At 46.4% G+C, this 24,999-nt stretch overlaps 1 protein-coding gene across 2 annotated transcripts in view; it reads left to right on the top strand.

Annotated features, from left to right (window-relative positions):
* The window catches only part of EPHB1 (EPH receptor B1), a 414,308-nt gene that overhangs the window by 146,705 nt on the left and 242,604 nt on the right, over positions 1-24,999 (top strand). For both annotated transcript variants that reach the window (XR_003908874.1, XM_029940232.1), the window contains exon 3: positions 2,104-2,785. Coding sequence is in view for 1 of the 2 variants with exons in the window: in XM_029940232.1 (XP_029796092.1) it covers positions 2,104-2,785 (682 nt within the window). In the remaining variant the exon portion in view is untranslated. The remainder of the gene's footprint in view (positions 1-2,103; positions 2,786-24,999) is intronic.

The following is a 24,999-nucleotide window of genomic DNA, read 5'->3' as shown; positions in this document are numbered from 1 at the left end:
AATTTCCCATGCACACAGGATTGACTTCAATGTAAAACAAATTTTTAATGTTTATTTTTGAGAGAGAGAGAGAGAGTGCAAGTGGAAGAAGGGCAGAGAGAGAGAGATGGTGACACAGAAGATGAAATAGGCTCCAGTCTCTGAGCTGTCAGCACACAACCCAACGTGGACGAGATCATGACCTGAGCCGACATTGGATACTTAACCGACAGCCACCCAGGTGCCCTGACTTCAGCTTTTTAAATGAAGAATTCTGTTTCATATATTTCAGCTCCACACTGTGAACAATAAGCCTTTAGCACAATATTAAAAGAAATAGATACTATTTTATACTTTTACTTTTTGCCACTGCCAGATATTAAAGTCAAGGATCTTCATCTGTTTCTTTCTTTTTATTTAAGAAGTTTGGTTTTGGGAGGCACCTGGGTGACTCAATTGAGTGTCCAATTCGTGATTTCTGCTCAGATCATGATCTCGCTGTCCATGGGATTGAGCCCTGCATGAGGCTCTGTGCTGACAGTTCAGAGCCAGGTTGGGATTTTCTCTCTCTCTTTCTGCCTCTTCCCTGCTTACACATGCCTGCACGTGTGCTTTTGCGCTCTCTCTCGCTCTCTCTCTCTCTCTCTCTCTCTCTCTCTCTCTCTCTCTCTCTCTCTCTCTCTCCTCTCTCAAAATAAATAAAGATTAAAAAAAAGTTTAGGGGCACCCGGGTGGCTCAGTCAGTTAAGTGTTCTTAACATGACTTTGGCTCAGGTCATGATCTCATGGTTTGTGGGTTCAAGCCCTGTGGCGGGCTCTGTGCTGACAGCTAGCTCAGAGCCTGGAGCTTGCCTTTGGATTCTGTGTCTCCCTCTCTGTCTGACCCTCTCCTGCTCTCGCGCTCGCTCTCTCCCTCTCTCTCTGTCTCTCTCTCTCTCTCAAAATAAATTAAAAAACATTAAAAAATTTAAAAAGTTTAATTTCTTCAGTCCTTTATTTGTTTCTGGCAAGCAGAACAGAATTTAATAAACACGTTGATACATCCTGGGAATACTCCCAGTTCTTGAGGTCAGGGTCGTGAGAGCTTGCAGTACAGGGAGCTGCTTCCTGTCCCAGCCCAAGGAAGAGAGAATGCCCTGTGACTCTTCTCTGCCCCAGCTGGAGGTGAATTTCTTTGGCCGTTCAAAGTACTTCTATATGTCTCCTCTCTCCTGTTTCTTATGGCCATGTCACTGTGTGTGAATTGCATGATATATTTTCATCTGTAAATTAGGGGGTGAGTGTATCTAGTTTTCAGTGTTATAGGGAAGAGCAAGAGACATCATTTAGTAAATGCATTGTTCCTCTTCTCCTTCCCACCTACAGGGCTGGTAAAAATGAGAGTTTTCTTTTCCAATATGAAGCGTGCTGTCTCTCCCCTTTTAAGAAGCTCTCCTTCTTCCTTATGTGACATCCTCCAGCATTTTCTTCCATCACATCCCTGCTTTCAGTCTGTACCCAATAGAGCTTGATTTGCTTCCTTAAGGATCTCACTTAACCCCTACTTCTGTCAGTTTTATGGTTTAGCTCTTTCAAAGGGATTGACGTTAGGAAATAAAATTTATGAAAATCCAAATTTGCTGAGAGGTTGTGAAAAGCCTTATATTCATATGCTTTTCACAACTTAAAAGGAACCACAATAGAGAATTAGGTTTAGAAATGAGGATTTCCAAGGTGAGGGGTATCCTGTAATAAGACCCCTAATCCACAGGCTGTGGAGAGGAGAGGCTGTGGCACTCAGCAATCAAGTCCCTGCCATCATGTAGGCCGGATAGCTGCAGGATTGTCCTGTGGATGTGATAAGTCACAGCAGGAGTGCTATAGGATAGGATGAAGGAAGGCTTTCTAGAGTGAAATGTGTTCTGTTTCAGGGTGGCTAGCAGAGAAATATTTGAAGTCTGCGTATAAGGAGGTCTTTTAAAAAAAAGTTAGGTTTAGATGTGTTTATTTCTCACATCAAGTGGCTGGACTGGTGAGCTCGTAAGGCCCCCTCCAGCATCAGGCTTCTCTGCTCTGCCTCTCTTTGTCTTCTTACTCTTTATTTTGTGTTTTTGCATGTGTGCCTCTGTGGCCTGCTTGGTACAGTGGGAAGAAGTCAGTGGCTACGATGAAAACCTGAACACCATCCGCACCTACCAGGTGTGCAACGTCTTTGAGCCCAACCAGAACAACTGGCTGCTCACCACCTTCATCAACCGGCGGGGGGCTCATCGCATCTACACAGAGATGCGCTTCACTGTGAGAGACTGCAGCAGCCTCCCAAACGTCCCAGGTTCCTGCAAGGAGACCTTCAACTTGTACTACTATGAGACAGACTCAGTTATTGCCACCAAGAAGTCAGCCTTCTGGTCTGAGGCCCCCTACCTCAAAGTAGACACAATTGCTGCAGATGAGAGCTTCTCCCAGGTGGACTTTGGGGGAAGATTGATGAAGGTCAACACAGAAGTCAGGAGCTTTGGGCCTCTTACTCGGAATGGTTTTTACCTCGCTTTCCAGGATTATGGAGCCTGTATGTCTCTTCTTTCTGTTCGTGTCTTCTTCAAGAAGTGTCCCAGCATTGTGCAAAATTTTGCTGTGTTTCCCGAGACCATGACTGGGGCGGAGAGCACGTCTCTGGTGATTGCTCGGGGTACATGCATCCCCAATGCAGAGGAAGTGGACGTGCCCATCAAACTCTACTGCAATGGGGATGGAGAGTGGATGGTGCCCATCGGGCGCTGCACCTGCAAGCCTGGCTATGAGCCTGAGAACAGCGTGGCCTGCAAGGGTAAGTCCTAGGGCCTCTTAAGGCCTCTGCTTCCTGCCCACATGGGGAAGGGCCTAATCTGCAAATTTTCCTCACTTCCAGCTCTGGGTCATAAAGGAACAGAAGAGTCTAATGGTTTATTACAAAGCTCTGCAGGAGTTGGGGGCTTCCTGGGTGGCTCAGTCAGTTAAGCATCTGACTTTTTCAGCTCAGGTCATGATCTCATGGCTCTTGGGTTTAAGCCCTGCATCAGGCTCTGCTCTGACAGCACAGACCCTGCTTGGGATTCTCTCTCTGCCCTTCCCTCTCTCTGCCTCTTTCTCTTCCTCCTCAAAAATAAATTTTAAAAACTTAAAAAAAAAACAACACAAAAGCTTTGGAGAATCTACATCCCCAGTGTAGGTATGATCATTTTTTAACTGTGTACAACCAGAATGCAGTGTTCATGATGGGGGAAGAGATAGGGAGAATTCCAAGTGATAGATAATCACATAATAACAGTGGACATTCATATTCTGTCTCCCATGTGTATGCACTCTCTCCTTCTTCATCCTGTGCACAACCCTGCATCATGTTCAGCTCGTGCTCTGAAGCATGAAGAATTTGGGTTGTCATGGGCAGTTCACTCAAGAGTAGTTGAGAAGTGACTGTATTTGGAAAATATTTTAGGTCATTTCAGTTCAGCTCCCCCAGGTCCAACTTGGTCCTGAACCCATGTAGCTCATTAACTCAGAGCCCTCTGCTTGGCTATCTTCCTCCAAGGGCTCAATGCCAGGTTCTGGGGCAGGGATGGGGCCTAGCATTGGTGTTTCCTCGAAGGAGATGAGCTAATGGAATGGGGGAAGGTGGTATCAGGTTGTATTTATTACCTTTGCTTCTGAATGATACAGAATGATATGAACTTGGCAGTTTGGGAGTGTCAGGGAACTGTGTGCTCACATTGGCTCTCTTTAGCTCAGGAGAGCACATGTCCAGTACAAGGCAATAAATGAGCTGAACTGGGTTGAGATTCTTCTCTGAGAATGAATAAGATGGTCTAGAGAATCTGTGGCTCATTTCTTTAGTAAGTGCGTGGAAGCTGAAAAAGGGGAGAGGGTGTCCAGAGTTGGGGAAGAGAAGACTTCATTCTTCAATTACATTTTGCCTGTGGCATTCAAAGTTTTAGACTCTTTCAAGGGCAAGACTTCCCACATAGACCTCAGAAATGACCACCTTGACCCTGACTCCTTGTTTAGGTTGCCCCAGACCTCTGGGGGCAAGTTGGAGTTGGAGCTGCATTAGCTCCTCTGCTCTCTCGTGAGCTTCCTGTCAGCTATCCTCCCTGTTGCCACCTCCTGGCACTGCCTGAACACCAGGTTGTCCTTGCCTGTCCCCTTCCTCCCTAACCCTGCTCCCCAAACACCTGCAGCCAAGCACCAGGCACAGGATTGCTAATGCCCATCAGCTCTGCGATCCTTTGGACTCAGCTAATTGCCTGGGCTGGGACACTCACGCAGCCTTTCTGAGGCCTGCTGAGAGCGGAGAGCTAAGGCCTTTGTGTCTTTATTGGATTTCTTGGTTATGGTGCCCGTGATGGATGGTGTGGAAACAGAGGGTAGAGAGTGCCAGATCAAGTGATGAATCAAGGCAGACAGTTTTAAAACCAGCCTAGCCTGGCCCCACAGTGCTCCTCTTTGTCCCCTTAGTTGGAGGGGGCGCGGGAGGCACCCACTTTGGTATTTGTCAGGGTCTGAGTGGGGACCTGGGCACTAGGCTGAGTTCTTAAAGGTGCAGGTGTGGCAGCTGCCAGGCATGCTTGCAAGAGTGCTGGTAATTTCTCCAGGCTTCAAAGAGCTGCCATGCTGCACTTGCTGGCTGGGGCCCTCTTGCTTTTCTCATTATTTCCTGAGCAGAATGACAGGAACCAGAGCAAGCATTGATTGGTTCTGATTTAATTGGGACTCTGGGAACAGGCTCTCATTTCTTTGGGCTAATTGGAACTTTTCTCTTTTGGGGGGTTCTGCTGTCTGTGCTGTTTGTCAAGTTACCTCCTTTGGCTATTGTGGGAGGTACATATGGAGACAAATATGTAAATCCAAGTGGTTTCTTTCCATTCTCCCTACCCAGCTCCAACCCCCTTCGGATTTTGGTGGACATTCCTAATCTAGAGTTATTATGGAACTGGCTTGATTTCACAAATTGCTTATTGCAAACACACTGAAGGATGGAGGGAACAGGGAGACCAGGGCATCACTTTGCCATTTTAGAAGCACAGGCAGCCATGTTTTGGTGGTGAGAGTGGAGAGTGGCAAGCCAGGTGATGTCATGGGTCTTACAGCCCAGCAGCCTGGCTGAGCTTGTGTCCTAGAAGGACAGAGAAGCTCCCCCCACTCCACCTTTTCCTGTTTCAAGAACTTTAAGATGCATCCTCCAAATCTTAGTCATTGGCTCTGCTAGTCATCTGGCTTTGATGGATGAGCCAGCATCCAGGACTCCCTTTCCAGAGTTAAGCAGGATGCCCCAGGGAGGCGAAGAAGCCTTGGTGGCTGTTGATGGTAATTTTGTTTTGTTTTTTTTAAATTTTTTTAATGTTTTATTTATTTTTGATACAGAGAGAGACAGAGCATGAGAGGGGGAGGGGCAGAGAGAGAAGGAGACACAGAACCAGAAGCAGGCTCCAGACTCTGAGCTAGCTGTCAGCACAGAGCCTGACACGGGGCTCGAACCCACGAATGTGAGATCTCACCTGAGCCGAAGTCGGAGGCTTAACCGACTGAGCCACCCAGGCGCCCCTGTTGATGGTAATTTTGGGAGGATTCTGCACCCTTTTGGATGGAGATGGGCAGTGCATGTAGAAAGATTTGTGACTGGTCCCCATGGTGTGTCCCCAGGCCAGGATACCCCACCCATTTTGGGTGCTTTGCTGTGCTGTCAGGTGGGTACCATAGCCCTTCACAGCAGTTCTGGGGTGGTCTGCTCAGTGTAGCCAGTTTTCCTGAGGCCATAGGCATTGAGAATGGGGGAGGCCAGAGAATTGTGGGTGAGACACGGTGAGCCCTTGTGAGCTGTCCTGGTAGGACTGGAGAAGGAAGGCGAGCTACTCTCTCCCAACACGGCCCTGAGAATTAATGCCCTAGAGCCTGGCTGGGCCAAACCTGGATGATTCTGGGCTTCACACAGTTATACTTACCTGATAGTTTTTTCTGGATATTTGAATCTGGACCTTTGCATGTGTCAAATATATAGAATACCCTTTATATTATTTTCTGGCAAGACAGACTTTCATTGTGGACAGGAACCTTTCTGACCTTCATTTTGTGTCTGCTACACCCTCTCCTGTCAAAGTCATGGTGACCAGTTGCTCAGTTGTGCAGAAGCACTTGGAGACCAGTTAGGCAGCCTAGCCATTGAAGAGTGGTCCTGGCCTAGAGCTCTCCTGTCCTGAGGGGGGTGGTGGCAAGATGGGGGCAAGCAGAGGAAGCTGTTGGGGGGACCATATATATTAGAATGTGCCTCAAGAGGCAGACACACTTTCTAGAGGGCTCAATGGCCCAAGGCCTCTTCTGGACTCATCCTTTATGCTCACATAGATTGGATCAATCAGTCAGAGTCATAGCCTGACCCCACCAGTGACTCTGATCCCATCTATAAAATTGTTAATTATTAGGAAAATGGCTCATCTGCCCCAACTTCAAACCTTATGCTCATAGTATAGTTGATTAATGACCACTCACCACTTTGTCTTTACCTGTCCCACACCTTCCCTACTCAGGTTGATGGCTAAGTTGATTTTTGTCTGGGTCCCTGCAGTCTGTCCATCCCTGGGGCCAGGGGTATTCAGAACTGGCACTCAGCAAGCTTTCTCTATGCCATGGGGCCTGAAATATTGTGCCAGCTGAAGTCGGTCTCAGGGAAGAGGGCTGGGCTGAGACTGACAGTTGCTAGGGGGAACCTGGCATATGCAGGCCTCTTAGTTGTCTGTTAGAAGCTTGGGGGCACCACCATTTGGGTGCCCAGGGAGGGGTCCTAGGTACTAGAACAGCCTGTGGCAGCCAGATCCTAGCTGTAACAATGTCCCCTTGGGTCTTGGTTCTGTTTGTGCCCCTGGGTACTTTGGGTAACGCTGGGGCCTAGATTTGCCTCCCAGGCATAGTCCTTGGAACTTCCAAAAGGAGCTATCTCATTAGTCTGCATTTCCAGCCATACTCAGGACTCAGGGAATGACGATGCTATGTATAACCTTCCCTGCCATCCTCCCTTATTCCTACTCCTGTGGTTGTTTAGGCCAGCATTACCTCACCACTGTAGAAGGCATGTACTACCCTTTGGACCCAGGCCTTTGCTGTTGATGCTGTCACTTGATGGGAGAGGGGTGCAGGAAGATGAAAGGGGAAAGGGGTGCATCCAGGTGGAAGAGGTCTAACCTAGAGATAGGAACTGGTTTTAGTCTTGGCTCTGCTGGGTGGTTTTAAAGTAAGTCCTTTCTCATGAGAGCTCTGTCTTCTCTGCCTACTTCTCAGGGTGTGTGAAAGTCAAGTGGATAATTAATGCATATGAGAATGCTCTGGAAGCCATGCGATTTCATGTCATTGCCCTTAAGCCTTAAAACATACCATCTGACTCTGGCTTCTAAGGGGATAAAATTCTGAAATGAAGGTAGCATGTGGTGTCCCCACTCAGAGACACAGGTCAGCAAGAGACCTGACTGTTCAGTCATTACCTGCCTGTACCTGCATGGGCCCAGCTCCATGACTGTCCAGCAGTGACCAGTGATTGGCATATAGGTGTGATTCACAGTCCCCCAACAAGTCAATGGGTCAGTTAACACACGTTTGAAAGGTGTGGCTCATGCAAACTGCCTTGAGGCAGGTCGTGTAGGCAGCTGGTCTTTGTGAGCTGAGGTCTGAGTGGGTGGCAGAAGACTCCCTAAGCCTGAGGATCTGAAGCAGTGATCTTGAAGCAGTGATTCTTGATCCCAGGGTGGGCAAGAGAACCCACAGGAGAGGTTTTATAAAATGATATCTCCAGGTGACCCCTTCTGAGATTGTGTTGGGTAGGTCAAGTGGAGCCTGGGCCAAGGACCCCAGATCTAAGCTCTAGACCAGACCATTTATGTTGCTGGAGTTTAGAAGAAGGGGGCTTGGGGGAGGTCATTGAAAGCATCTTGGGCTGGTGGGATTGGCAGAAAGGGTGACCCTGAGGTGACATAGAAGGAGTCTGGGAAAAGGGACTGTAGGAGTGGGCTGGAAAGCTGGGCAGACTGAGCATGAGGCCAGCTGGCCAGCAGCAAGGAGATGCACAGAGCATCAACGCACTTTGAGCAGGGCTCTGACAGGCTGAGCTGCTAGAAAGCCTGAGAAGTGCTATGGGCAGAGGAGTGAGGGGCAGAAAGCTGAGAGAGGACTGGCTGGGGGTTACAGAAAAAAACCTTTCCTGCAGCTGGCCAACCCTAGCTCGGTCACTCAGGGCTGTTCTTCAAACAAACATCAGGGGTGGATTGCTGTCCTCTGAAGGGCACGGTCAAGCCTGCAGGACTCATGTGACTTGCTTAGGGCCTGCCAGTCAGGGTTGAGGCTGAGGATGTGTGTTCCATAACCAGGAGTCACATGGCTTTTCCGGGGAGATGTCAGGTCAGCTGAGACCATCCCAACCCCAGATGTCTGCAGGGCCGTGACAACTTCTGGAGAAGGCCAGAGCAGTTCTTGGTTCATCCATCTCCCTGTTTCATGTCTCTCTCACTCCCCACGTGTCTGTCAAAGCCCGGAGGTAGGGCCTGCACCCTCTCTGGCATTTGTCTTATGTAGCCCTCCCAAGTGCTCCTCAAGCCAGCCACTCCCCTGCTACCGCCCCAAGGCCGCCTGTCCTTCCCCAGTGCTTTGGCACTCCCCTCTCTCCAAATGGGGACTTTTTTCTTGGTAATTTTCCAGCTACATGTAAATTCCTTCATGCCTGCTAACCCAAGGGACACTTTGAACCTTTCAACAGTTTCAGTGCCTTTGTCAACTTGAGTGGCTGAGATGAGCCAATTTATAAGCCTGGGGGAGTTGAAATGAAAAATCTGCAAAATTTGAAGGTGGAGAAAAGTATATCTAATTTCACTACTCTTGGAAAAAAAAAAAAAGGTTCTGGGGCCTATTTCCATCTCCCTTGGAGTTGCTTGTCCCAGCTATGGGTCGCCACCCACATCCTCATCCTGGGTGCTGAAAGAGAAAGTGGGTCCCAGGAGGAGGGGGGGTGGGGTGTGTGTGTGTGTGTGTGTGTATGTGTGTGTGTGCGCGCGCGCATGTGTACACACAGGCACAGCCACCAGCCTGTCTTCCAGCTGGGAAGCTGGGACACTGGGAAACCCTGTCTTCTAGCTCCAGCTTATCAGCTGTTAGCTGGTGAGTGACAGGAAGCCTGCAGCCCAGACAGCCTCCTCTCAAGCCCCAGGGAGACCAGCTCTGCTCAGGGCTCAAGGAGGCCAGGGTCATTAACACTGCAGCCTTGTAAGATGAGCTTCATAATAGGATTTCCCAACAGGCTACTTCATTTAGAAGTCCCTTGGGCTTCCTCTGCTCCCTACAGTGGCCCTGCCCAGTGCCCTCCAGAGGGAAATCTAATGTAATTGGCTGGATGTAATGGGCTGTGACACCAGCATGAGCAACAGCAAACAGAGCTGGAAGGATGCCCCACTGCCTCCCTGACTCCAGCGTATGAAGCAGGAGCACTCCGTCGTGGACCTGGGTGTCAGTGGAGGACAGCAAGAGAAGGAGGAGGGGGAGCTTTGGGTTCCAAGTCCCCTTGTCATCTGTGGTGCCCCTCTGCCTTCGAAAGACAGGGGTAGAAGCCCTGAATTCCACTGGTGTTGACCAGACAGTTGTGGTTCTCCCAGGTTGGTGCTGGAGTGACTGGGGATGATTTGGCAGTGTTCCATGCATGAGAGCTGCCCTGAGTGGGAATCCATGACTTAATAAATGTGTGCTCAAAGATACCGACAGAGACCCCATGTAGTCATTACTCAGATGGTGTGGATAGTGGAAATGTCACTGGTGAACAGTCCGGTTGAGGCCCGAAGGCCACAACTTACTGCACCATCATTGGCCCATGCAGAACTAGAGAGTCTGAAAGTACTGAAGCTGGGCAGGCGTGTGGGATGCTAAGAGACCACCATATGATTGACAGAGAAAGGAAACAGGGAGCATTTCTGGGTACCAGTCTGGAGACCTCTGGCAGGCTAATGTCAGAGCAGGGGTCAGAATCCTGGTCTGGGGAGGCCACCATCTATCTCCCTTTAATCTGAGACTGGGTTTTGTTAAAATGAACCGTCCTTAAACATACAACATGCGTCTTCAGGACTATAGACTTCCCTCAGCTGTTCTCTCATAGACACCCTCTCTTGTGTCTGTGTTGTCCCTTGTTTTTTCTTGGGTCAAGGCTCCCTGGCACCATGTTCTGTGGCCATACATTTCCCCACTGTAAAGCACAAAGCTCCACACTGACTATCACTGGCTTCTTTTTAACCTCTCTGGGTGCAGCACTATCTCTCCAGATGCTCTGACACATTCATCTGCTTGTGAGCCACCCAGAGGTTATATAGCATCTCAGGGTTGGGAGGACAACCCCAGGCTCCCTGGGAAGGATGAGGTCTAAGGCTTTGTGCTGACAGAAGGGGACAGAGGGAAAACGTGGGGCTGGGGGGATAGGGGGGTGGTGGACTGCCAGCTGGAGGCCTGACTGTGGCTCTCTAATGGGCCTTAAGAACCAGCATGGGCCCCCCAGGGCAGAATTCCAGCTCAGGCAGGGTGGTGGTCAAACTTTCCCTCTTTGCTTCTTGTCCCCATCTTGATTTGAAGCTGGGCAGTCCCTGCCTATAGAACTTGAAGACGAACATCTATATACACTTCCTTGGCTGGGTAAGAAATAACTACATTTGATTTTGAAGCGTGAAGATGAAAATCATACTGAATTCAAGCCTGCTTGGAATGAGGTTCTTCAGTTCTGGTCCCCAGGGAGCTCTGACGGTCTAAATTCTTTTCCCATTGCTTTTGGCCATTGACAAGCTGTGTTGACAGTGCCCTAATGCTCCTGGGTCTCATTTCTCCCTGAAGGAAGTAGAGTGGAAAAGACTGAGAAGAGCCAGTCCAAGATATTTGCAAGGAGAGAAGGGATGTATCCTAGACATGGGCAAACCACCAGGAACAAGCCTTAGTTTGCAAAGAGGACTTTGACAGGGGAGGGGAGAGAAAGGCCACTCCTGGTCTTTTCCTAGGGAGGAGTCTCTGCCTGTTGATAGGATATCTGCGCACTCTTTGCTGGATGAACTAAGAGCTTGAGTACCAGTTTGATGATGTGGCAGCTGGCCCTTCCAGTTTTTTTTTTCCAAGGGCAGGCTAATGAGGGCAAGGCAGGCCAATCCTGTGGAGATGTGGCTTAGTATACAGGAGTATGTCTAGGTTGGGTCTGGCCCCAGGAGTTACCCCTGTGACAGAGAGCATCCCACCTTCCTGTGTGTCCTCCCAGCCAGTTGCAGAATGAGTCTGTGCAGCTGCAGATATGCTGGGCTTATTGTGTGTGTGTGCACGCACACGCACGCACACCTGCGTGTGCTCCTGGCCAGGGAGGTCAGTAGGAAATCAGAGATGAGGGTGAGGCTAATGAGGTACTGTGAGGAGTCTCAGGAGGCTTCTTAGAATCATAGGACAGATACTCAGGGCCAGGGAGGGCCAAACCCAGCCCTAACAGAGGTTTTCATTGAGAGTAGGCCCCAGTTCAGGGGAAGAGCTGGACAAGCAAACAGGTCCTTTGGTTTCTGGCTTATCCCTAGCCTCTGTCTGGAATAGCCCACAAACACTAGGGATGGGAACACATTCCTAGTGGGGACTGGAGTTACTTGGTCTTTGGGAATGACCCTTGGGGACCTGCTCTGGTCTCCTCTTTAAAGATCTGGGCAGTTCTGGCCTTCTATTCTTCAATCAAGTTGGATTCCACTCGTGAGATCATGTGAATTGAGTGGTACCTGTGCTCATTCTTTCTTTAGGTACTTACTGGGCACCTACTGATGCCAGGCCCTTTATACTTATAAACTCAGATTGAGAGATTTTACTTCTCAGAATATGATACGTTCTTAGCTCTTGGAAAGTTGTTACAGTGTCCAGAGTTAGAGTGGCTCTGTTGCCCTGGTGGGACCTGATGGAAGAGCTAAGTAAGAGCTCTAAGGAGAGCGAGTCCAGACCACCAGATGACACACATTGCTTTTTTCCACAGTGGTCCCCCACCCTGCTTTTCAACACTTCCAGTGATGGGACACTCAGACTTTCTGAGGCAGCCTGGTTCATTGGAGCCCTTCTTCCTAATATTGAATCGGGCTCACTGATCCACTCCCTGGGGTAGAACTTTTATGCAAATCTCTCTTCTGCCTAGTTACCTTTTGTTGCTGTTATTTTAAAAATGTTTTGGGGGTGCCTGGGTGTTTTGGGTGGCTCAGTCGGTTAAGTGTCTGACCTTAGCTCAGGTCATGATCTCGGAGTCCATGGGTTCAAGCCCTGCGTCAGGCTCTGTGCTGACAGCTCAGAGCCTGGAGCCTGCTTCAGATTCTATTATCTCTCCCTCTCTTCCCTTACCCCACTCATGCCCTGTCTCTTTCCATCTCTCAAAAATGAATAAACATTAAAAAAATTTTTTTAAATGTTTTGAACAGGTAGTACATACAAAAAAAGGTTTCCCTCCCTCTGGTTTTCACCAGGAACCCTCGCTGTTGAAGTTTCTAGTATGCAAAGAAAGTCTGTGCATTTGCACACCCAGAATATAGCTATATCTTTTTCCCACCTGCATAGGGACATATTACACAGGGCTTTTCACCTAGTAATGCCCCCCCCCTTATTAAACAATGAAGGTTTTAATAATGAAGTACTTTGGTTGTATTACACAGACATCTGCCCCATTTTTCCAAATGATTCTATAGTACTGTATTGAATGGGTGTGCCTTCATTGGTCCTTATTTATATACATGTAGGTTGCTTCCTGGGTTTTTTTTTTTTTTTGGTTATTTCTAAACAATGTTTCAACAAAGATCCTTGCATTTATCTTTGTACTTGTGTACCAGCATATCTGCTAGTCAAATTCCTTAATTAATTTATTCAATGAATATTTATTCAGGACCTTCTATGTGCCAAGCATTTTCTAAGAACTCAGGGTTCAGGAAATTCTTAGAAGAAAAACTGCTGATTCAGAGTATATACATTTTTAATTTTGATAGATGCTCCCACATAGTCTTCCAGATAAAAAGGTGTTTTCTATCAATTTTGCTATCTCCATCATTGTAAGAGAGTTTCTATTCCCCACACCTTTGCCACGAGAATAAAATGTCAATCATTTTTACCTTTGCCAGTCTAATAGATGAAAAACGGTAGCCCACTGTGGTTTCAGTTTACATTTGTCTTGCTCTGTGGGGCACTGAACATGGCAGAGTTCCACAAGTTGCCCTGTTCAATGGTTCGGGACTCGATAAGCCTTCCTGTATGACACGTATTAAATCATGAGAGGTTGCTTGTTGCACATCTTTTGGAGTTTGCTCCCTCCATGGTGTGGTCTATTCTTCACTTTCCTCTGTCCCATTCCCTCTTGCCATGTATCCGCCCTTGATCTGTTCTGTGTGCATCTATAGGGTCAGGACACGTCGGCACATGCACTCACCCATTTTGGCGTTTCTCACTCAGTGGCAGGTGACTGGTCTGCAGACAGGACAGGACAGGAGCAGATGCTGGTGCTCAGGGGCCAGGCTGTTGTCCTGGTCCAGTCCCAGAAAAGCCGGCCAGCCTGGTTTTGGGGAAAATACACCTCACTTTTCGTGGAGCCGGTTCTGGGCTCCTTGCTTACCCTCTGCATCCCTGCTCTGCCCCGTGCATCTCTCAGCTCTTATCCTTTAGCCCACATGCTTTCCTTCAATTCCCCCAGCTTATCTCTGGGGCTTCGGGCTTCAGCACACGCCGGTGACTCCCCCTCAGCTGCTCCTTCCTAAATCACTAGCGCTCAGCCCTTGCCTGCCCCGGCCTCCTCTTCACTTCTGCACCACTCCACCCTCAGCAGCTGCCCAGCAGCCTCAGTCCTGCTCCCTGACCAGGCAGCCCAGGCCAGAGCTCAGCCCTCCTGCAGCCTTGCTGAAACCCCGGCCCTGCTTTTGCCAGCGAGCCTGGTTTTAATCCTGGGTGGCTGCTCATTGCCTCCTTCTCTTTGTGGCTTTTGTCTTCCAACTCTGAGGGTTTTCTTTCTCTCTGAGGCCAGGGACTTCCATCCTGCCTTCCTTGTTTCAGTCCCCCCTCTCCTCTTGCCTGTTCCCCTCCTAACCTCTGCTCTCCTCTTTTCTCCCTGCCCCTCCCTTTTCCTTACCCTGCTTCCTTTCTCACTTTTCCATCATTTTCTGTTAAAATAAATATATTCAGGTTAAAAAAATGAGTCAACTTAAAGAAAAATAATAAATTAACTAATACACTAAACACCCAGTGCAGAGATATTGCAAAAAAGTAATGAAGATGACATGCACAATGACTGATGTGTGGAAAGAATGGTGACTTGCCCTGTGTCCCTGGACTGAGGAAGCAGCTTATATACTCTTTCAGGCAGTCCCACCATTCATTGTCAGATCATGGTGATGGCTGTAATTTGGGTAGGGAGCAAACCTTTCTGGATTGGCTTCCAGCTTGCCTGAAGCACTAATACAGCGGGGCTATTATTTGCAGAGCACTTGCTATGTACCAGATGCTCTGCCTAATTCTTTTTATGCATTATCTCTTAAATCCTTACAATAGCCCTCTGAGATATATATGATTATCAACCTCATTTTTCAGTTGAAGATACTGAGGCACAAAGAAGCTGAGTAACTTTACCAAGGTCATACAATGTAGGACTCTGGGGCTCAGCTGATAACTGCTGTTCTCTACTCCTTTCCACACCCCTGTCCCCAACTGGAGAAGAGAGAGCTTCCCTCAGGGGCAGACCTGTGATTTGTGATGGTGATTGGGACTCCAGGATCCTATTTGGACTGAGGTATAATCCTTCACTAAGGGACCCAAGGAAAAGCCATCAATTTGATGTGCATTTCCTGTTGGCTCTGGATGACCCAGGAGATCCATGGAGGGACCGTGCTTGAAGTTGAATCCCTCCACCTCTCTCCTCCGCCTAGCCTTCATTCTATGTCTCCTACTCCCCAGGTCCCTCAGGGCCAGGGCTAGGCATGCTGTGTCTCTGCATCCCAAATGCCTGTTCTGTATCAACTGTTAAATGAGAACAAAACAAAATGCATTGAAAACAAAATTTGTGGAAGCAGAGTGAGAGTTGAGGAGGAAGAAAGGCTTTGCATTAGGATGTGTAAGAAAACATCCCAGCTGCACTGAGTAGTGTAAGCTCCATAGAAACCAGGCAGGAACCATGCGGAGCTGCTGACAAGACATGTGCTTATAGAGGTGATGATGGCAGAACCAGATGGAGGAAGTAACCAGTGATGGCAGAGGCCTTGTCTGACTGTTGTCCAATATAGTGACATGCTAAACACACACACACACACACACACACACACACACACACACACACACACACACAGAACAAAATCAGCAGAATGGCCAAAAGCCCATACGTTATGAAACCCTTTCACTAGAAGTTGGTGATGACGTCTCAGTTTGACAGAGGACATAAGGTCAGTGCAACGTGTGTATTTCAAGTGGAAAATGGCAATCTGCTCTTAGAACAAGATGGATACAGCTTCTCACTGAAATTGTACGGATATGCAAGAACTCTGCCAAATCATGAACTTGGCAAAATTTTGCCTGTTCTGGGAATTAGGCGATTTGAGGGTTTCTGTTTGGTTTTTGGGTCTGTCACACACATGCCCGCATTGCTCTGAATGTGGAGGTCCTTGTGATGTGGGACTTTTCTGCTTGTTCTGTTTGTCTTCCTCTCTGTGTCTTTGGCAAAGTTGGTCTCCCTGTTTTCTTTCCTTTTCCTCCATTTAGTCTATTCTCTTGTCTGTCTGCTCTCTGGACTTGATTCAAAAAGGAAGAAAAGAAAAACACATTTCATTGGTAGAAGTTTAATGAATGGATGGTTATTTCCATTCACTGTTTTTATTTTTTTCCTTGGAAACTGTTTAGATGCAAATTGCAATAAAAACGAGTTCTCTCTTATAGTAAAATACAGAAAATCAATGTTAATCATTGAAATTGATTGCAGATATTACAAGAGTGATTTTTGTCATCAGAATTACTGATATATAATCACATATGCTGATAATGAGACCATTCATTAAAAAGAACAATAGCTTTTTTTTAAGTGTCTTCATAGAATGTCCTGCTTCTCTGTGCTCATTTCTGTATTTTTCTGAAGCATATTCTGATTTTCTTTTAGCTTCTTCAACCCCATTTTTGATTATTCTCCCCTTTCGAGAATTCTTTCAAGATCCCCTTTTTTGCCTGAACATTTTTTAAATCTTTCAATCCAGCTATCAGGTAAAAACCAGTAACCAAAGCTGTGCCTTGCTGAGTTTAACTTTCCCATTCAGAGTGATTGAATTCAGCCATTGGGGTTGACGCTGCCGCTCCCCCTTTGTGGGTACCTCTGCCCACTCACCTAAGAATTTCCTCTACTAGAAAGTCAGTTATTTGGGAATGACAACACGAGAGTGAAGGGTAGATCCCTTCCCCCAGCCATGGGGGCAATGCCTTTGCTACCCAGAGAACTGATAGCACATCAGTGTACAAGCCACTGAATATTACTACAGCCACTTCCTTCTGGGCCAGGAGGAGGAGGCAGAGGTGGTTGCTCCTGGACATCCATCCCATGGGCTGATAGCCTCTGTCCCCTCCCGACCCTGGCTTCCCCCAGGGACCAGGCCTTTTCAGGCCTTTCCCCCACAGACTCCTTTCCTGCCTGTAGCTGTGTTGGCCCCTCCTTCCTAGCCCACAAAGAGCTCTGTAGACAGACATTGTGTGCTGTTTGCCAACATGGGGGCCCGGGTACACAGAGGGGGTGAGGGAGAAGCCATCTGCTCTCTCCTTTCACAGAGACCTTTGCTTTCTCCCTTTCACTCTCCTCCTCACTCTCTGTCTTTGAACGTGCATACAAAAATAAAAAAAGCAGTTGCTAATTAGAGCAAGAGAATGAGCATGAGCTTGGGGGGTACAGTGGAGAGGCAGCTCCCGTGCAAATCAGCCCACTGGTAAGAGCCAGTCAGGGAAGGATGAAGGGGGCGCTGAGGGGGCTTCAGAGGGATATTTTGACAAAGTAAGCAACAAAGCTTCTTCGGAATGGCAGAGGGGCTTTGTCTTAAACTTCGCACCAAAGAAGGGGAAGAAATAAGAAATGACAGAGTTTCTTATAAACTCCCACTGCTGGTGTCCACTGACCTTTGCTCTGATATTTTCACTCCCTCAATAGCCCAGTAAACAATAGTCTCTACTGGGGGGACATTTACATGTATCCTTTTATTGGAAATTTTTGTTCTGGCTGATAGCTAGTGGGAAATCACTGGCTTCATTTCCCAGGCAGCGCTGGCTGAGGGAGAGCCTCCCCATGCAGGAGGAGCTGAGTCATCAGGAAGCCCGGGCTGGGAAAATATCCCCGGACAAATCAAGATGTTCTGTCAAGGTTTTTTCCCCACCTCACTCTTTCCTAGTCTTGGTTCACCAGGTGATTTCTTTTCTCAGCCCCATGTGTTAAATTGGAAGGAGCAGCCCTAATGCGTGGTACTGATGTGTTGGCCGCCTGAGCATGGCTGGGGGACCACAGCAGGTGTTAGAATAGGACGCTGCTCCAACCCTGAGCTCTGGGAGTCCACCCTGTGCTCATGCTAGTTCTGGATACACCACCTCAGCCAGGCCTGGGCCATCTGCCTGGAAGTTTTGCCATGGCTTAGAATGGATCCTTCCCATCTTCGCTCAGCCAGGTTCACTCTGAAGGTCTGGACATCCCAGGAGGCCCGCCTCTGCAGAGCCTTCAGTCCCTGGGAGGGTTACTGCATGACTGGGCCTCTAGAGAGATGCAGTTCTTCTGCGCATAAACTCAAAGGACTGATGACGCAGATAAGGAAAGATTTGGACGTAAGTACCCTGTGCATTGGAAGAATGAGGTGATTTTCTGACTTCTTATGAAAAGAAGTGAGTTCAAGAATATGGAAGTCTCATCAGGATGCACACTGGTTACTAACTAGTCAGGGAGGAGGAGAGGAAAAGGCAATAGAACTTGGAAAGATGGATTATAATTAGTTCATTCTTCCTCCACTGGGCTGTTTAAGATGATGGCTACACATGCGAAGACAGAATGACCTCTCTGGAACTGCTGGGAAAATCCCTACACTCTTGGAATGGCACTCCCAAATGAACTTTCCAGGGGCCCATACTCAGCATACCTATCTCTAGCACACAAGGCTGCTTCCCCAGAGGCCCAGTGCAGCCAGTCTTAGCTCTGCTGAGGACCCTTCTGGGGAGAGCAGGCAGGAGTCCACACACCATGCAACTAAGCCAGGCCACCTAAGCTACTGAGGAAGCAGCCGTGGATGGGTCCTTGTTAAGAGCTGGTGACAGGAAAGCTTGGGTGGTTCATCCTAGCTTTGTGTTTATTAGAGTGGCTTCTCTGGGTCTCAGTATTGCTTCACATTAAGTGATTGTGTAACACTGGGCTCAATCTTGCTGACAATCTGCCTGTGCAGAGCTCAGCAAAGAAAGACCTTGGCACATTGTAAGAGGTCAAATATGGATGTTGATGTTACCAACATTTTTGCTATTAAATAAGCCAGAGGATAATTTTCTGCCTATATTTGGTGCTGGCTCCTTTGAGACATGAGAACTGTGGGATGAATGTGGGAAGTGTACAGAGATGCAGTAAATACTGGGAAGGCTTAGGTAACATGATCTGGGTCCTGGGTACATAAAACATTTTAAAGTAGAGTTATTGAAGACAGTGGAAGCCACCCATCTAGTCATAAATGGACGTGAGTTTATCCAGTTTGCCTCTGCAAGATTAAATCCTTTTTTAAAATTATTTTTTTAAATTTTCTGTGACTTAAAGTTTCATTAAAAATTATCATACAGAAAATTTGACTTCTTTTGGTGGCAAGTTTTACGAATTTTAATCCATGTACAGATTTGTGTAACCATCCTAAAAATTAGAATACAGAGAGCCGTCTTATGATGTTGCTTTATAGTCCCTGCCTCCTCCCACCCCTACCCGCTGCTATCAGGGATTCTCCATCCTGTTGTATCATCCTTTACATGGAGTGATGTGGTAAACCTTTGAGATTGGCTTCTTTCACTTAGCATAATGCCTGTGAGATTCATGTAAGCTGTTGCTTATGTCACTGGTTTGTTGCTTTTTGTTGCTGAGTCGTATTCCATCCTGTGGATGCACCGTAGTTTATCCATTCACCTGTTGAAAAACATTTGGATTGTTTCCAGTTTGGGGTAATCAAGAATAGAGTTGCTGTAAACAGCCATGGACAGTTTTTTGTGCACACATACATTTTCATTGCTCTAGGTCAGATACCCAAGAGAGGGATTGCTGGGCCACATAGAAATGATCCGTTCAACTGCCAGATTGGTCTTCAGAGTAGCTGTTCCATTTCTCAATACCACAACAATTTTTCTGCATCTTTTGCAGCACTTGGTATGATTAGTATTTGTTATTTTAGCCATTCTATTAGGTGTGTCTTGGTATCTCATGGTGGTTTCTATTTGTGTTTCTCTAGTGAATAATAATGTTGAGTATCTTTCATGTGCTTATTTGCCATTTGTTTATCCTCCTTGGTGAAGTGTCTATTCAAGATGTTTGCCCTTGTTTTAATTAGGCTGTTTGTTTTCTTAGTATTGGGTTTTGAGATTTCTTTATGTATTTTGGATACAAGTATTTTTGTTGAATATGTGAATATATTGTTTGCATATATTTTCTCCCATTCTGTAACTTGTCTCTTCTTTCTCTTAATTGTGTCTTTCACACAACATTTTCAATGAAATCCAGTTTATCCATTACTTTTTTTTTTATTGAAGTATTTGTTTTCTTAGAGAAGCTTTAGATTCATCATAGCAAGATTGAGGGGAAGGTACTGGGATTTTCCACGTGACCCCTGCCCCGGCACATGCATCTCCTCCCCCATTCAGCCCCCCAACCATGGTGGTACACTGGTACCATTATGGTGTCATACAGAGTAGTTTCACTGCCCTGAAAATCCTCTGTGCTTCACCGATGCATCCTTCACTCTTCCTTAACCACTGGCAACCATTCATCTTTTTACTGTCTCCAGTTTTGCCTTTTCCAGAATGTTACACAGGTATATACAGGATGTAGCTTTTTCAGGTTGGCTTCTTTCACTTAAGAATGTGTATTCAAGGTTTCCTTATGTCTTTTCATGACTTGACAGCTCATTTCTTTTAAAAGCTGAATAATACTTCATAGTCTGGAGAATTTATTCATTTTTGTTCTCAGCATATCCAACTAATTACTTTTTCAATTGATCCATGTTATGGATCATACTTTTGGTGTCATGTCCAGGAAAGTAATTCCCTGCCTAACCCAAGGTCACAAAGGTTTTCTCCTAATGTTAATCTTCTTAAAGTTTTATAGTTTTATGTTTCACATGCATGTCTGTGATCCATTTTGAGTTAGCCTTTGTTTAAGGTATGAGATTCAGATTCAGGTTCATTTTTTAATTTTTTAATTTATTTTTGCAGAGTTTGTATCTTTTTATTTATCTCACTTATTTTTATATAGTTTATTACCAAGTTGGTTTCCATATAACACCCAGTGCTCTTCCCCACAAGTGCCCCTTTCTTCCCCCTCTTCAGCCCTCAGTTTGTTCTCAGCATTCAGAAGTCTCTCATGATTTGCCTCACTCCCTCTCCCCAACTCTTTCCCCCTCTTTCCCATTCCCATGGTCTCCTATTAGGTTTCTCCTGTTAGACCTATGAGTGACAACATATGGTATCTGTCCTTCTCAGCCTGACTTATTTTGCTTAGCGTGACACCCTCTAGGTCAATCCATTTTGCTACAAATGGCCAGATTTCATTTTTTCTCATTGCCATGTAGTATTCCATTGTATACATAAACCACATCTTCTTGATCCATTCATCAGTAGATGGGTATTTAGGCTCTTTCCATGATTTGGCTATTATTGAAAGTGCCGCTATGAACATTGGGGTACATGTGCCTCTATGCATCAGCACTTCTGTATCCCTTGGGTAGAGGCCCAGCAGTGCTACTGCTGGGTCATAGAGGAGTTCTATTGATAGTTTTTTGAGGAACCTCCACGCTGTTTTCCAGAGAGGCTGGATCAGTTTACATTCCCATCAACAGTGTAGGAGGGTGCCCATTTCTTCACATCCTCACCAGCATCTATAGTCTCTTGATTTGTTCATTTTAGTCACTTTGACTGGCATGAGGTGGTATCTTATTGTGGTTTTGATTTGTATTTCCCTGATGCTGAGTGACGCTGGGCATTGTTTCATGAACCTGTTGGCCATCTGGATGTCCTCTTTGAAGAAGTGTCTGTTGAAGTCTTCTGCCCATTTCTTCACTGGATTATTTGTTTTTCAGGTATGGAATTTGGTGAGTTCCTTGTAGATTTTGGATACTAGCCCTTTATCCAATATGCCATTTGCCACTATCTTTTCCCATTCTGTCGATTGCCCATTAGTTTTCTTGATTGTTTCCTTTGCAGTGCAGAAGCTTTTTATCTTGATGAGGTCCCAGTAGTTCATTTTTGTTCTTGATTCCCTTGCCTTTGGGGATGTGTCAAGTAGGAAATTGCTGCATTTGAGGTCAAGGAGGCTATTACCTGCTTTCTCCTCTAGGATTTTGATGGTTTCCTGTCTCACATTCAGGTCCTTCAGCCATTTTGAGTTTATTTTTGTGAATGTGTAAGAAGGTGGTCTAGTTTCATTCTTCTGCATGTTGCTGTCCAGCTCTCCCAGCACCATCTGCTAAAGAGGCTGTCTTTTTTCCATTGGATACTCTTTCCTGCTTTGTCAGAGATTAATTGGCCATACACTTGTGGGTCCAGTTCTGGGTTCTCTATTCTATTCCATTGGTCTCTGTGTCTGTTTTTGTGCCAATACCATACTGTCTTGATGATGACAGCTTTGTAGTAGAGGCTAAAGTCTGGGATTGTGATGACTCTTGGTTTGGTTTTCTTCTTCAATATTACTTTGGCTATTTGGGGTTTTTCGTGGTTCCATATGGATTTTAAGATAATTTGCTCTAGCTTTGAGAAGAGTGCTGGTACAATTTTGATGGGGATAGCGTTGAATGTGTAGATTTCTTTGGGTAATAGTGACATTTTAACAATGTTTATTCTTCCAATCCATGAGCAAAGAATGTTTTTCCATTTCTTTGTGTCTTCAGTTTCTTTCATAAGCTTTTTATAGTTTTCATCATACAGGTCTTTTACATCTTTGGTTAGGTTTATTCCTATGTATCTTATGTTTTTTTTGTGCAGTTGTGAATGGGATCAATTTCCTGATTTCTCTTTCTGTTGCTTCATTTTTGGTGTATAAAAATGCAACTGATTTCTGTATGTTGATCTTATACCCTGCGACTTTGCTGAATTCATGGATCAGGTATAGAAGTCTTCTGGTGGAGTCTATTGGGTTTTCCATGTAAAGTATCATGTCATCTGCAAAAAGTGAAAGTTTGACTTCATCTTTGCCAATTCTGATGCCTTTTATGTCCTTTTGTTGTCTGATTGCTGATGCTAGGACTTCCAGCACTATGTTAAACAACAATGGTGAGAGTGGACATCCCTGTTGTGTTCCTGATCTCAGGGGGAAAGCTCTCCGTTTTTCCCCATTGAGGATGATATTAGCTGTGGGCTTTTCATAGATTGCTTTAATAATGTTTAAGTAAGTTCCTTCTATCCCAACTTTTTCAAGGGTTTTTATTAAGAAGGGATGTTGTATTTTGTCAAATGCTTTTCTGCATCTATCAACAGGATCATATGGTTTTTATTTTTTCTTTTGTTAATGCGATGTATCACATTTTATTTCTGATGTCCTGATGTACCAAAACCAGAGAGCTGTGGTGATGGCTCTTTCACTTCCTCCAAGCTGTTACTTGAATATTACCTTCTCAGTGATCCCTACATTGACCACCCCACTCACAGTGTGGGCCCCTTCCTCGTCACGGTGTGGGCTGCCCTTAACGGCCCTCCCGTCTCCTCTACCTTGCATTATTTTTCTCCATAGCACTTATCTTCTCTGACATAGTGTACAGCTTACTTACTTATTTTGTGCACCAGCTGGCCTCTCCTCATTGGAATGCAGCCTGCATGAGGACAGGGATATTTGAGTGCATGTGGCAAGGGGGTCGCTTGTGAATGGATGTGTCTTGAGTGGTTGGTAAGAGTGGGGTGCACGAAGAGGCTGGGGCCGCCTAGGGCACATGCAGGAGAGGGAGAAAGTGCAGGCCTCCCTGTCTCACATGCTCATCAGGCAAAACAGGTTTGCCAAAGTTAACACTCCACTCTGAGGTCTTCTCTTACTTATCCACCCACCATATTGTTTGAGACAAATAAGAATTTAAGCAATTAAACCGTTTTCCCTCTCAGTCTTAAAGTATTTGTTCCTTGAAACTTAAGCTTTATCCCTTATACTCCTTGAAAGAAAGAAAGTGCTTTAATGCCCTGGGAAAATTATCTTAAATTCTAATCAGCCCTCAATCCTGGGTGTGAGAAGCAACTCAGATGAGGTAGTTGGCAGGGCAGAGGGCATGCAGGGAAAGCTGTTTAGGTGGCAAAGTCAGTTGGAACTGAGGCTTTCAACTGGCAAATGGTGCTTCATTTCCAGTGAAGAGGCTTAACTTATCAAGTGAGAGGCCCAAGGAATCCGAGAAGCAAACAGTGCGAAGATACGGAGAGACCAAAAGAAAGTGCAGATTAAGTGAACAGTGTGGAGTTGAGTGGGTTCTCATCCCCCCACAATGGAACTCTTCTCTTTATTTTGTCCCTACTCTGAGTTCCAACAAAACTGTGCCCCAGGCTTCTCCAGTAGCAGGTGGAGTGGATGCATACCCTTGTGTTTCCCTGGGGTCTGCTCTGGAATTTCTTTATCAGGTAGTTTGGGGGCAACAGTGTGGTTAGCTGAGTGGGGAGGGGGCAGCTGGGCACTTAAAACCAGCATTGCCAAAGCAAACACACTGTCCTTGAAGTGAGTGTTGATCTTGAGTGGGTGGGGGGAGGGTTCTAGAGGACCTTGATGGGCGGGCTGCCACGGTGTCTCTTAGGAGTTGGTTGGTGAGGGCTGGTGGGAAGCATTGACAGAAGGCACTGCTCCTTTCCTTTTCTCGGTGCAGAGGAGAAGTCCCCCTACATACCACCCTACCCCCTGCCCTAAACTGGGCCCTGCAGATCCAGTGGGTCCTGGCAGACAGCCCTCTGTTCAGTTGGCTAGTCATGCTCTTTGATGATTCTGAACAGCTAAGGCATGTTTGTTCCCAGAAAAGCAAACCCATGTTGCCTCCAATTTCTGTCTCAATTTCACCACTGGATGGACCAAGTCGGCTAATTTTTCCTTTTCTAAATTTGTTTCAGTTCAGTGGGAGGAGCTGATTTTGAGTCATCAGACCTATGAGGATGGGGGAACCCAACTTGTAACATTTCATAAATTACACTTTAATGAAGACACCCATTAACACTTGTAATAATTCACAGAAAAGAAGCCCAAGCAGAGCTGGCTGAAGTGTCTTCCTTTGTCTTTTTTTCTTATTTTTAAAGTGTTACCAGCTTAAACAGAGGTCTTAATTACAGAACAGAAACAGAAGCTAGCAGCGTCTGGCAATTTCCTCTTGCAGTGTGTACTGGTCCTTGGCCACACCTCCCTCCAATGGCTCCTCCCAGAAGACCTGCCCCAGGAGAGGCTGCCTCTCCTCCTCACCTTCCCCTCTCTTCCCCTTTAGAGCATCCTTGCTATGAGCAAATGCTGTGTGCAGGGCTTTTGTAGCTGAAGAGTGCCTAGATCTTTGAGTCTTTCTCGTGTGTGTGTGTGTGTGTGTGTGTGTGTGTGTGTGTGTGTGTTTAAAGAGGTAAAGTCAAAACAGGGTTACAAAAATTGTGGTTTGGCTTGAATGTTTGCTTTCCATGAGGAAATGTTTTTATTTTTAATGTTTTATTTTATTTTTGATACAGGGAGAGACAGAGCATGAGAGGGGGAGGGTCAGAGAGAGAGGGAGACACAGAATCTGAAGCAGGCTCCAGGCTCTGAGCTAGCTGTCAGCACAGAGCCTGATGCGGGGCTCGAACCCACGA

The sequence above is a fragment of the Suricata suricatta genome, chromosome 5 (assembly GCF_006229205.1).
Source record: "Suricata suricatta isolate VVHF042 chromosome 5, meerkat_22Aug2017_6uvM2_HiC, whole genome shotgun sequence".
In the NCBI taxonomy this organism is placed as follows: domain Eukaryota; kingdom Metazoa; phylum Chordata; class Mammalia; order Carnivora; family Herpestidae; genus Suricata; species Suricata suricatta.
This window is presented reverse-complemented; position numbering and strand designations above follow the sequence as displayed.